The following is a 13184-nucleotide window of genomic DNA, read 5'->3' on the forward strand; positions in this document are numbered from 1 at the left end:
CGTGTACGCCCGCGGCCATGGCGCGTCCCGACTGCTTGTGGGCGTGTACGTCGACGACCTCGTCATCACCGGGAACGACGACAGTGAGATCGACCGGTTCAAGCACGAGATGAAGGCCCAGTTCAAGATGAGCGACCTCGGTTTGCTCAGCTTCTACCTGGGCATCGAGGTGAACCAGAGGAGCGACGGCATCTGCCTCTCCTAGACGGCGTACGCGCGCAAGGTGCTCGACAAGGCGGGGCTAGGTGACTGCAACCCTTGCTACACGCCGATGGAGCCTAGATTCAAGCTCAGCAAGATTAGTTCAGCACCGCCAGTCGACACCACTGAGTATCGCGGAATCGTCGGTTCCCTGAGGTACCTGGTGCACACAAGGCCTGATATCACCTTTGCTGTGGGGTATGTCAGCAGATTCATGGAGGGTCCAACTACCGAGCATCTGGCGGCGGTAAAGTGGATTCTCAAATACATCGCAGGAACAATCGACTATGGCTGTCATTATAGGAAGGCCGGAGCTGAAGCAGTATTGCTAGGATACAGTGATGCAGACATGGGAGGTGATGTTGATACTCGGAAGAGCACCACCGGGGTTCTGTATTTCTTTGGATCGTGCGCAGTAAGTTGGCAATCACAGAAGCAGAAGGTTGTAGCACTCTCATCCTATGAGGCCGAATACATTGCAGGCGCAACGGCAGCGTGCCAGGGGCTCTGGCTCTCAAAGCTGCTCTCTGAACTGAAGAGCGAGCAGTGCAAATCCTTCAAGCTGAAGATGGACAGTCAATCAGCAATAGCACTCAGTAAGAACCCTGTTTTTCATGAGAGGAGTAAGCATATAGATGTCAGGTTCCATTTTATTCGTGATTGCATTGAGAAGGGGATGCTTGACGTTGAACATGTTCGCACTGAGGAGCAGCTGGCCGACATCCTGATGAAACTACTTGGGCGAGACAAGTTTTGTGAGCTGCGCGTCCAACTGGGACTTGGTAGGATCGTCAAGGAACATCAAGTTTAGGGGGTGAATTGTTAGCTTCTTTCTTTAAACTTGTGTTCAGTAGTATGTGTCTGTTATTCGGTTAGTTTGTTTCACAAAGAGCCCAACTATCCGGCTTAACTGGAGGTTGAGCGCATCCCGTAATCTCGCCACGACCTGTCATCGCACCGCGCCGCCAGACAGAGCGGTCGGGCGATCTTGACGTGCAGGGTGTACAGACGATTGGCGGAACGCTTCACCCTGGCTAGGAGCCTCTTCTTCTCGTCGCGGATGCGCAAAGTCCCGTCGTCGATGTGGACGCCGCAGCCACCTTCGTCGAGCTGGCCAAGGCTCACGATGTTGGTAGTGAGCCTCGGAATGAAGTACACCCCCGTGATGGGAGTGTGTTCCCCAGTCTTGCCCTCAAAAATCACCGTCCCGGCGCCTTCAATCGGCACCACGGAGCTATCCCCGAACTTGACGACGCCGCGGATCTGAGTGTCGAGGTTGTGGAAGGCAGAGCGGCATCCGGACATGTGATTGGTGGCGCCGCTGTCTAGGTGCCATAGCGTCTCGTCGCGGTCATCTTCATCTGCATCGAGCTGGGCAAAGACCTTCGCTTCGACAATCTGGAGAGGACGGCGGCTGCCAGCGAGATGAGAGGAGACGTGCTGCTGCGGCGTGTCTGAGGTCAACGATGCCCTTGCCATCAGCAGGGTGGGCTCATTGTCCTCCTCTTCCGCTTGGGTCAGATGGGCCTCCGCCCTCTTCCTGGACCTGCATTCTTTGGCCCAGTGGCCCTTCTTGCCGCAGTAGCGGCACTTGTCAGTTTTCTTGGGCCTGCCCACACCTTCACCAGCAGCAGGATGTCCAAGGCGTGGACCGCTGTTGCCACGGGTACGGGATTCCCCGCTGCGCCTGTTGCCGCCGCCGTCGGAACCGCTAGTGCTCCTCTTCTCACTTTCACCTGCGCCGATCTTCAGCTTTGCGAGCCACTCCTCCTGAGTCATGAGGAGCCGCCCCTGGTTGTCGACGATCGGAGATGGCTTGCGGCGCTGCTCGACGGCGCGCAATCTTCCGGTGACCTCCTCCACAGATACGGTGCTCAAGTCAAGAAGAGTCTCGATTGCGATGGCTACCTGGGAGAGGTGCTCGGGGACGACTTGTAGTATCTTCCGTACGATGTCAACGTCGGGGATGTCGTCGCCAAGGATGCGAAGGTTGTTGGCGAGGCCAGTCACACGGACGGAGAAATCCTCCGCCGACTCCCCTTCTTTCCAGCCCAGCACTGCAAACTCTCGCCGGAGCTTCTGGGCGTTGGACTCGCGTACGCGCTCGACGCCGACGCGGATCGTCTTCACCGCCTCCCATGCTGCTTGCGCCGTGCGCTTGCCACGGAGCGTGGGCAGCATCTCTGCCGGGACGGAGCGCAGAATGGCCGCCAGTGCTAAGCGATCGTCGCGGTACTCGACCTCCTCGCCGTCTTCAGGCTCGATGGCGTACCATATCCCTGTTGCCTCCATGTTGACCTGCATCAGCATTGCCCATTCCTGGTAATTGGAACGGGTAAGCATCGGGTACTGGACGGTGGCGCCCGTCTTCTTGATCGTGCGTTTGACGATGATCTCTGGGTGATGACGGCCACGGCGGGACGTGGGGGAGGGCGACGGACGACGGCGACGTGGCGGCGTGTGCGAACGCCCGCCATGCGGTGCTGAGCGCACGGACATGATCAGGTCCCTCTCTCGATAGCTCTGGTACCAAATGTCAGCCGGACTCACTCCGGCCAAGATCAAGCAGCACTCAAAGAGGAATGGAGGATGAACTCTGGAACTTGGTGTCGCAAACTGCACGCGACGCTTTTTGTCTTAGCCTTTATTTATACTAGCGTTTACAAACTGAAAAACGAAAAAGGAGGCTAACCTCCCTGCATGCGCGCGCCACGATCTGTTAGCTACGTGTGCCATCCTACACGCCAGTTCGTGCCGCGCGACCCCGGACATCACTCGCCACGGCGTTCACGCCGGCGAGATTACAGGACGCGCTCAACCTCCAGTTAAGCCGGACAGTTGGGCTCTTTGTGAAACAAACTAGCCGACTAACAGACACATACTACTGAACACAAGTTTAAAGAAAGAAGCTAACAATTCACCCCCTAAACTTGATGTTCCTTGACGATCCTGCCAAGTCCCAGTTGGACGCGCAGCTCACAAAACTTGTCTCGCCCAAGTGGTTTCGTCAGGATGTCGGCCAGCTGCTCCTCAGTGCGAACATGTTCAACGTCAAGCATCCCCTTCTCAATGCAATCACGAATAAAATGGAACCTGACATCTATATGCTTACTCCTCTCATGAAAAACAGGGTTCTTACTGAGTGCTATTGCTGATTGACTGTCCATCTTCAGCTTGAAGGATTTGCGCTGCTCGCTCTTCAGTTCAGAGAGCAGCTGTGAGAGCCAGAGCCCCTGGCACGCTGCCGTTGCGCCTGCAATGTATTCGGCTTCACAGGATGAGAGTGCTACAACCTTCTGCTTCTGTGATTGCCAACATACTGCGCACGATCCAAAGAAATACAGAACCCCGGTGGTGCTCTTCCGAGTATCAACATCACCTCCCATGTCTGCATCACTGTATCCTAGCAATACTGCTTCAGCTCCAGCCTTCCTATAATGACAGCCATAGTCGATTGTTCCTGCTATGTATCTGAGAATCCGCTTTACCGCCGCCAGATGCTCGGTAGTTGGACCCTCCATGAATCTGCTGACATACCCCACAGCAAAGGTGATATCAGGCCTTGTGTGCACCAGGTACCTCAGGGAACCGACGATTCCGCGATACTCAGTGGTGTCGACTGGCGGTGCTGGACTAATCTTGCTGAGCTTGAATCTGGGCTCCATCGGCGTGTAGCAAGGGTTGCAGTCACCTAGCCCCGCCTTGTCGAGCACCTTGCGCGCGTACGCCGTCTGGGAGAGGCAGATGCCGTCGCTCCTCTGGTTCACCTCGATGCCCAGGTAGAAGCTGAGCAAACCGAGGTCGCTCATCTTGAACTGGGCCTTCATCTCGTGCTTGAACCGGTCGATCTCACTGTCGTCGTTCCCGGTGATGACGAGGTCGTCGACGTGCACGCCCACAAGCAGTCGGGACGCGCCATGGCCGCGGGCGTACACGGCGTGCTCGGAGACGCTGTGCTTGAAACTCAGATCGCGCAGGGTCTGGTCGAGCCTCGCGTTCTAGGCGCGTGGGCCTGGCGGAGACCGTAGAGCGCCTTGTCGAGTCGCAGCACCTTGTCTTCTTGGCCAGCGACGACGAAGCCGGGAGGCTGGCGCACGTAGACTTCTTCTTTCAGCTCACCGTTGAGAAACGCGGACTTAACATCCATGTGGTGCACTGGCCACCCCTCCTGGGCGGCGAGCGCCAGCAACAATCGGACAGACTCAATCCTCGCCACGGGAGCGAACACTTCTTCAAAGTCCACCCCCTGCTGCTGCACGTATCCCTTGGCGACGAGCCTGGCTTTGTGCTTCACCACCTCCCCAGCGCTGTTCTTCTTGACCTTGTACACCCACTTGAGGCCGATTGGCCGGTGGCTGGCCGGTAGTGTCTCCAGACGCCAGGTGCTGTTGCTCTCGATCGAGTGCATCTCTTCTAGCATTGCCCGGCGCCAGGACTCGTGCTGCTCCGCCTCTGCATAAGACACCGGTTCTTCCCCAATTTGCAGGAAGAGTTCAGCTTCAAGGTTGTGGGGCGCGTGGCCAGGTGGTGTGGCCGGGCCAAGGACATTGTTGATGGTACGGAACCGTGGCAGGACATCGTCGTTGTCGGAGTCGAGGAAGTCGAAAGTGTTCGGTGGCGGCGATACGAAGATAGGGGCGTTCGGTGGTGTTGGAGCGGGTGGAGCCGCCGCGCTGCCGCCGCCGCCGGATGGTGGGCTTGACGTCTCCACCTCTCCGGTCGTGGCTTCCTCTATGCTGTAGTCGACGACGAGTTCCGCCTCTTGCTCCAGCTTGTCATCGTTCACCTTGCTCCAGTCCCAGCTCACGTCTTCCTGGAACACGGCATCACGGGTCACGTGCACGCGCCGTGCTACTGGGTCGTAGAAACGCCATGCCTTGGCGCCCGGCTCGTACCCAATGAAGACCATCGGAGAACTCCTGTCGTCGAGCTTCTTGAGATGAGGGTGCGCCGTCTTCACGTGTGCGACACAGCCGAATGTGCGCAGGTGCTCGACGTCAGGCTTGCGGCCGTGCCAAGCCTCAAATGGCGTCTTGCCCACCACGCTCTTCGTGGGCGCCCGGTTCAGAAGGAAGACAGCTGTCGTGACGGCCTCTCCCCAGAATGCTACGGGCACCCCTCTACCCTTGAGGAGACTCCGCGCCATGGTGACGACCGACTGATTCCTCCTTTCAACGACGCCGTTCTGCTGCGGCGTGTACGGAGCGGAGTGCTGGCGCTTGATGCCGTGCTTGGAGCAATGTTCCTCGAACGCGATGTAAGTGAACTCCCCCCCATGATCCGTGCGCAGAACGCGCAGCCGGCGCCCTGTCTCCACCTCCACTCGAACCTGGAAGTGCTTTACTGCTTCCAGTGCATCGCTCTTGCTCATCAGCAGGGACAACCACATGTACCGGCTGTGGTCGTCGACGAGGAGGAGAAAATACGCCTTCCCTCCTGGAGTTGCCGGTGAGATCGGCCCACAGAGGTCGCCGTGGACCAGGTCGAGGATCCCATCAGCCCGCCGCTTCGATTGTGCTGGGAACGGCTTCCGCTTGAGCTTGGTGGCGACGCAGTCGGTGCAGAGCTGGTGTATATGCTCCACTGGCGGCAGCCCGTGTACTAGCTTCTCCTTGCTAAGCTTCCGTAGGGCGTCGAAGTGCAGATGCCCGTAGCGCTCATGCCAGAGCCACGACCTGTCATCGCACCGCGCCGCCAGACAGAGCGGTCGGGCGATCTTGACGCGCAGGGTGTACAGACGATTGGCGGAACGCTTCACCCTGGCTAGGATCCTCTTCTTCTCGTCGCGGATGCGCAAAGTCCCGTCGTCGATGTGGATGCCGCAGCCACCTTTGTCGAGCTGGCCAAGGCTCACGATGTTGGTAGTGAGCCTCGGAATGAAGTACACCCCCGTGATGGGAGTGTGTTCCCCGGTCTTGCCCTCAAAAATCACCATCCCGGCGCCTTCAATCGGCACCACGGAGCTATCCCCGAACTTGACGACGCCGCGGATCTGAGTGTCGAGGTTGTGGAAGGCAGAGCGGCATCCGGACATGTGATTGGTGGCGCCGCTGTCCAGGTTCCATAGCGTCTCGTCGCGGTCATCTTCATCTGCATCGAGCTGGGCAAAGACCTTCGCTTCGACAATCTGGAGAGGACAGCGGCTACCAGCGAGATGAGAGGAGACGTGCTGCTGCGGCGTGTCTGAGGTCAACGATGCCCTTGCCATCAGCAGGGTGGGCTCATTGTCCTCCTCTTCCGCTTGGGTCAGATGGGCCTCCGCCCTCTTCCTGGACCTGCATTCTTTGGCCCAGTGGCCCTTCTTGCCGCAGTAGCGGCACCTGTCAGTTTTCTTGGGCCTGCCCACACCTTCACCAGCAGCAGGATGTCCAAGGCGTGGACCGCTGTTGCCACGGGTACTGGATTCCCCGCTGCGCCTGTTGCCGCCGTCACCGGAACCGCTAGAGCTCCCCTTCTCACTTTCTCCTGCGCCGATCTTCAGCTTTGCGAGCCACTCCTCCTGAGTCATGAGGAGCCACCCCTGGTTGTCGACGACCGGAGATGGCTTGCGGCGCTGCTCGACGGCGCGCAATCTTCCGGTGACCTCCTCCACAGATACGGTGCTCAAGTCAAGAAGAGTCTCGATTGCGATGGCTACCTGGGAGAGGTGCTCGGGGACGACTTGTAGTATCTTTCGTACGATGTCAACGTCGGGGATGTCGTCGCCGAGGATGCGAAGGTTGTTGGCGAGGCCAGTCACACGGACGGAGAAATCCTCCGCCGACTCCCCTTCTTTCCAGCCCAGCACTGCAAACTCTCGCCGGAGCTGCTGGGCGTTGGACTCGCGTACGCGCTCAACGCCGACGCGGATCGTCTTCACCGCCTCCCACGCTGCTTGCGCCGTGCGCTTGCCACGGAGTGTGGGCAGCATCTCTGCCGGGACGGAGCGCAGAATGGCTGCCAGTGCTAAGCGATCGTCGCGGTACTCAACCTCCTCGCCGTCTTCAGGCTCGATGGCGTACCATATCCCTGCTGCCTCCATGTTCACCTGCATCAGCATTGCCCATTCCTGGTAATTGGAACGGGTGAGCGTCGGGTACTGGACGGTGGCGCTCGTCTCCTTGATCGTGCGTTTGACGATGATCTCTGGGTGACGACGGCCACGGCGGGACGTGGGGGAGGGCGACGGACGACGGCGACGCGGCGGCGTGTGCGAACGCCCGCCATGCGGTGCTGAGCGCACGGACATGATCAGGTCCCTCTCTCGATAGCTCTGGTACCAAATGTCAGCCGGACTCACTCCGGCCAAGATCAAGCAGCACTCAAAGAGGAATGGAGGATGAACTTTGGAACTTGGTGTCGCAAACTGCACGCGACGCTTTCTGTCTTAGCCTTTATTTATACTAGCGTTTACAAACTGAAAAACGAAAAAGGAGGCTAACCTCCCTGCATGCGCGCGCCACGATCTGTTAGCTGCGCGTGCCATCCCACACGCCAGTTCGTGCCGCGCGATGGCCGGAGGATATTGGCGGCAGACGGAGCTTCCTTGGATACTTGCTCCAACCGCGTCTGCGCCGGCAGCTAGCGGCCGGCGGACATGGCGATGGCGAGCGGTCTGCGAATGGGCTGAAAAATCAACGGCTTGTTCGCTTCAGCTTATTCAGCTGGCTTATCAGCCATCAAACAGTATTTTCCTCTCACAACAAATCAGCTGTTTCAGCTTTTCAGCTGGCTTATAAGCTGAAGCGAACAGGCCCAAGTTTCTTAGGCTGAACGACGGATTCTGCTCCTTTCTTGGATGCTCCATCGAAGGAACGGTGATGCTGCTCTTACCTCCCTCTTACATAGTTTCAATAATGGTAGAGGATTCGGCTCCGCCGTCGCTGCCCCCCCCCCCCCCCCCCCCCCCCCCCGGCCTCGCCAGTGCTGCCACCCCTTGTCCCGCCACCACCGCCGTGCACTCCGGAATCGGCTGATTGGGGAGGATGGTGCTCGTGAAAATATGCGCGATGACCGGCTCTGTTTTAGCATCGCAAATAGATTGGGGAAGTTTTGAGGAAGCTGTTGGAGTTCTTTTTTTCTATTTAACTCCCTAAACAAGGTATTGGAGGTAGGATACACATTCTTTTGGAGTTACTTTTACAGACAAAAGTGTGTTTTCAACGGCTTATTTGCAATAATACACGTGTGGCGGAAGGGGGGTGGGTTAGGCGGGTAACCGTTAACGTACTATATATGATGATTGTGGTCTGAAGTGTAGACGCGTGCTCAATAATCCTTGTAAGAAAAGGGTTGAATATAGTCAAAGTTCCGGTCAAGTTTGTCTCGTTAAGCTCGAGAGGACCGTGTACCTTTGGACCTTGGTGGTGCATAGCCGAGTTGTACCATGCATTCATTCTGGTAGGTGGAGCTCCACTTGTTCTTTAACTTGTCAGAGAAGCGCCAGCAAGCTCAGAAACCGTGTGAAACCATCGTCTAGCTAGCTTGACTTTCTACCTTGTCAACAATGTTTGCTGCCATTTTGGGACTTGGGAGACCGTAAGACTTTTGGAGGGTGTCGTCGGTCGTGGACTCGTGGTCCAGCTAGAATGTTAGAGTCCGTTTATCATGCTATATGTTCAGTATTACTAGCAACTACTATAAAAATTTTAAATTATAAGTTGTTTTAACTTTTCTACGTACTCCATCCATTCCAGCTGGTTTTAATTTTTCTGATATGCACCTAAATATTATGTATGTCTAATCTAGAAAAGTCAAAATAATCTATAATTTTAAACCAAGGGAGTACATATCTTTTGCTTTGTATCTATATGTAGGTTATGTCTAGACATGCAACAAAACATATGTATCTAGAAAAGTTAAAATGACCTACAATTCGAAATGAAGGGAGTATTTCTGTATATTTGTTTGGCTGGTCATACACTGTGGATGCACTACCAGAAACAGGACGTTTGCCGAGTGCCCCAAGCACTCGGCGAAAGCCTAAAAACACTCGGCAAAGAGTTTGCCGAGTGTAATACTCGGGCGAACTGGACTCGGCGAAGTTTCCCTCGGCAAACAGTGGATTTACCGAGTGTCAAACGTCGGGCACTCAGCAAATGCTTTGCCGAGTGCCAAAAAATACTCGGCAAAACAAAACACTCGGCAAGGCGTTGACGGACTGTCACGGTAACGACGCTTTTGCCGAGTGCTAGACGGAAGAACACTCGGCAAACGTTGACGTTTTGCCGAGTGCTTCCGTCCCGACACTCGGCGAAGAGTCTAAATGTTGACGAGTGCTGCTTCACAAACACTCGGCGAAGATTCAAATGTTGCCGAGTGTCGTACTCATGACACTCTGCGAACTTTTAGTGTTTGCCGAGTGCCAGTTTCGTGGCACTCGGCAAAGAAGAGGCTTCCACCATCTTTTTATGGCGCCTTTGCCGAGTGTTGTGTCGATACACTCGGCAAAGTAGTCACAGATTAACAGAAATTGGCCTTGTCCTTCCTCCTCCTGCAAAATAGATTCGTTACGTATAAAGGACCCCTCTCAAAAAACAACCACAGAAGCATCACATATAAAGGACCCCTCTCAAAAAACAACCACAGAAGTATCACAGGCATATAAATTGCATCACAGGCATATAGATTGTATCACAAGCACACAAATAACATTCAGAAGTATATATAGGTTCTATTCTAAACAAGTAATTCACAAGTTTGCTTAACACAATAGCCGTTCAAACAAGTCACTAAGGAGGATGTGTAGGTGGCCACTGCCCCCAAGATGATTCTGCATTGGATGCTACCGATTGATTCTGCACAAAGTTAAAGAGATTGCATTAGTCACTTTTCTAGTGTAAGTTGCTAGTGTCTGAAGTTTCTAGTTTAATTCTAGATTGATTGTAAGGTTGAGAGTGACTCACAGGAGTAGCTGCAGCAGGTGGAGGTGACGGGAATAGGTTCGGTGGCATAGGTGGTGGAGTTTGACCTAAACTCTAAAAAACACTCTGCATGTAATGGAACATCGACTCCGTCCTCTGCCTTTCTATATGCCGATCCGCCTCGATCCTCGCCTCTAGGTCCTCTCGTTGCTTACGTTCTACTTCCACCTAGTCCTACAAAATTTCATCCCAATGTCTTATTGCAAAGCAAAAGGTACATAAAAATCATTGAAAGATGAAACAAACAGAAATAACCTGCAGAGCCTGCATCTGTAACTGTGCAGTGATTGGCCGTGCCCGTATCGCGGGGCTAGAGTTCGTGCTCCTTGCTCGGATCTGGGAGAGACTGGGAGTACTGGCAGTGTCGATCATGCTATCTGCAATCCAATACCGGCCATGCTTCTTGCCTCCTCCCACCCTCATCACAATTTCTGCATCAATATCCTGAGAGCTCGGATCGAACTCTGGCCCATGAACCTCACTTGCCATTGATGTGTACTCGGTGACGTGGCTGTGGATGCTTGGATGGTTGTATGCCTCAGGCGGGTCCTCCGGGTTGAAGTCGATGTCGGTCGTTGCCTTGTCCTTTTTTAACATAACTCATGCCTTGAACCGGGAGCACTCCTGGCCATCATGTGATGACGTCTGCGGCAAAAATGCAAAAGGATTAGAAAGTATGCAGTATTGAGTGTGAGAATAAAGAAATGAATTCGCGTACCCATTTTTTCTTGTATTCATCAAGGCTCAGGCTGCCTTGATGGTGTGATGCATATGGCATTTGCAGATGCTGCTCCTAGCAAGCAAGGTGGTTCTCCAACCACCCGGGCTGCAACCACACCTCCACCATTTGTTCCCAGCACCGGGTATAGGCTCGGCACCACCACGGAGGCACCTACATCATCAAGTGTGTGACATATAACAAAAGAAATTAAGCGTAATTAATCTTAGAAATAGTAAATATTAACTTTCTGTACGTACCGCCATGAATTCTTCCTTGGTCAGGTTCATTGTCCTTGCCTCTTTTTTTTTGACCTTCATCCTTCTAAATTCAGCATAGAAGTCGATGATGGCCTGAACCCGCGCCTCATAGTGCATGTCCTTCACAAGCTTCTTGGCGGCTTGTTTGGTGATGGAGGCCACCCTAGCCTCGAATCCCTCCTGGCATCTATAGAAGTCCTGCGTATAGACACGTTGCATACAATTATTATTTCAAGAATATCCAGCGAAGATGATGTATTAACCAATGTAGTGCTGCGAATACTTACCCACAGCTTGGCCTTCACCTGCTCCGCCTTGTTCGCGAATGTCCTGTGGTCACGATCACCGACGTCGGCAGCGGCGACGTAGTGGTCCCACGTGTAGGCCGACTCCTCCTGTCCGGCGAAGACCACTAGACCAGGGAAGTGTAGCCTACACAAAAGACTAAGGATGCTGTTGACCTTGCGGTTGTGGCCACCCCCACTGAGCTTAATCCAACTCCTGCACAAGTGATTAATATAAATTATTAGTTTCTATTGTAATTTTCAACATATCAAAAGTAATGAGAATATGTAAAGGAACTTACTTTGCCCCAGTGGGTTGAATCAGTGGGCGTCTATGAGGAGAGATCGGTTGCTTCGGGAGGGACAAGGGACCTCACAACCAGATCTTGGATTGCGAATCCCCTGCCTCCTCCCCTTCCTCCCTCTCCTACTCCTGCTCCTGCTCCTGCTCCTCCTTTAGCTCCGCCTTGTCACTAGAGGCGTGCGTGGAAGGTATCTCCTCCTCAGACGACCGGGGCGAAGGTACAGGCAATGGGGACCTCACCCCTTTACCCCTTCCTCGACCCCTGCCTCTACCCAGGACATGTGCCTCCTCTGTTTCCTCGACCAGTGCGTCACCCCTGCCTCCACCCCTGCCTCGACGCCTCCCATGACCCCTAGATGAGTCTGACCTTGTACCTGACCCTGAAGCTGACCCTGAAGCTACAGCTTTTAATTTTTCGTAAAGCGCTGCGATCTTCCTCGTACCGCCCACCATTGTTCAATCACCTGCAATTACAAAGAGTAAACCAATCAGCACAGATAAACAAAACATACTTAGGAAGATATGCAAAATAAACTAAACATACTTAAAAAATAACATGGTATCACAAATAATAAATAAATTAGTACGGTCCATACATGTATTAGAAATAATCGTCATGATCGGGATTAGCTGGATCGTAAGTCTCATCATCACTGTCACGCGTGTCAATAAAATCATTCCCGTGCTCCGAAGGAGGAATGTCGTCATCAATGTTCTGTCCTAACTGTAATCGCTGAAGTAATTCTAACTCCTTCATATTATGAACCTCATCTCCAGCATCATCGTCAGCAACCCTTTCATTGTCTACTTCCATTCCGAAAGTTTCGGTTAAGTCAATCTCAAAAATCCCTTATGTTTGAACCAAGAAATGAAATCGGGCATTCCATTTCCCGCACCCTCTCTGAGAAGAGTCTCCGCTTCGTGCGGGGTAGGTTCCCTTGAATTACGCCAGAAGTGATGATGGAATTCCCTGTACCAACGAGAAACATGCGAGTTGGACGCAGAATAGTGACTAATTGAGAACAAACAAGTTTGTTGAGAACTTACAGTATGTACAGCTCCACCTCAGATAGGTTGGTCAATACATACAGCATGATAGTGCGCCACTCTTCATGTTTCAAGTTCTTCTGTGTCGCACCACTTGCACTTCCGAGTTATCCTCGGAAAAGGCTAAGGCTCGATTCAGCTTTGCTGTCATTGTAACGAGGGGGTGGATTATGCACGCTAGGAAGGTTGTCAGCGCAGTATTTTGTTGTGAAGTTCGACACCTCCTCCAGAATGTATGCCTCTGCAATGGATGCTTCAATTTTGCATTTATTTTTACATTTAGTTTGAAGAACCTTTTGACATCTCTCAATTGAATAGCACCAACGGCCCTACACAGGCCCTCCCATTCGTACTTCATATGGGAGGTGCAGAATCATATGCTGCATCGGATTGAAGAAGCCAGGAGGAAAGATCTTCTCCAACTTACAGAGCAACACATGCGCCATTCTTTCCATTTCTGCAACCACA

General features: G+C 53.6%; 1 protein-coding gene across 1 annotated transcript; it reads left to right on the forward strand.

The window, feature by feature from the left end:
- The first annotated feature begins 271 nt into the window (after window positions 1-271).
- On the forward strand, window positions 272-1012 carry LOC117861826 (secreted RxLR effector protein 161-like). The gene has a single exon (XM_034745357.1). It carries the CDS (start codon window positions 272-274, stop codon window positions 1010-1012), a length of 741 nt encoding a protein of 246 aa, XP_034601248.1.
- The last annotated feature ends 12172 nt before the right edge of the window (window positions 1013-13184 follow it).

This window comes from Setaria viridis, chromosome 6 (genome assembly GCF_005286985.2).
Source record: "Setaria viridis chromosome 6, Setaria_viridis_v4.0, whole genome shotgun sequence".
Lineage (NCBI taxonomy): Eukaryota > Viridiplantae > Streptophyta > Magnoliopsida > Poales > Poaceae > Setaria > Setaria viridis.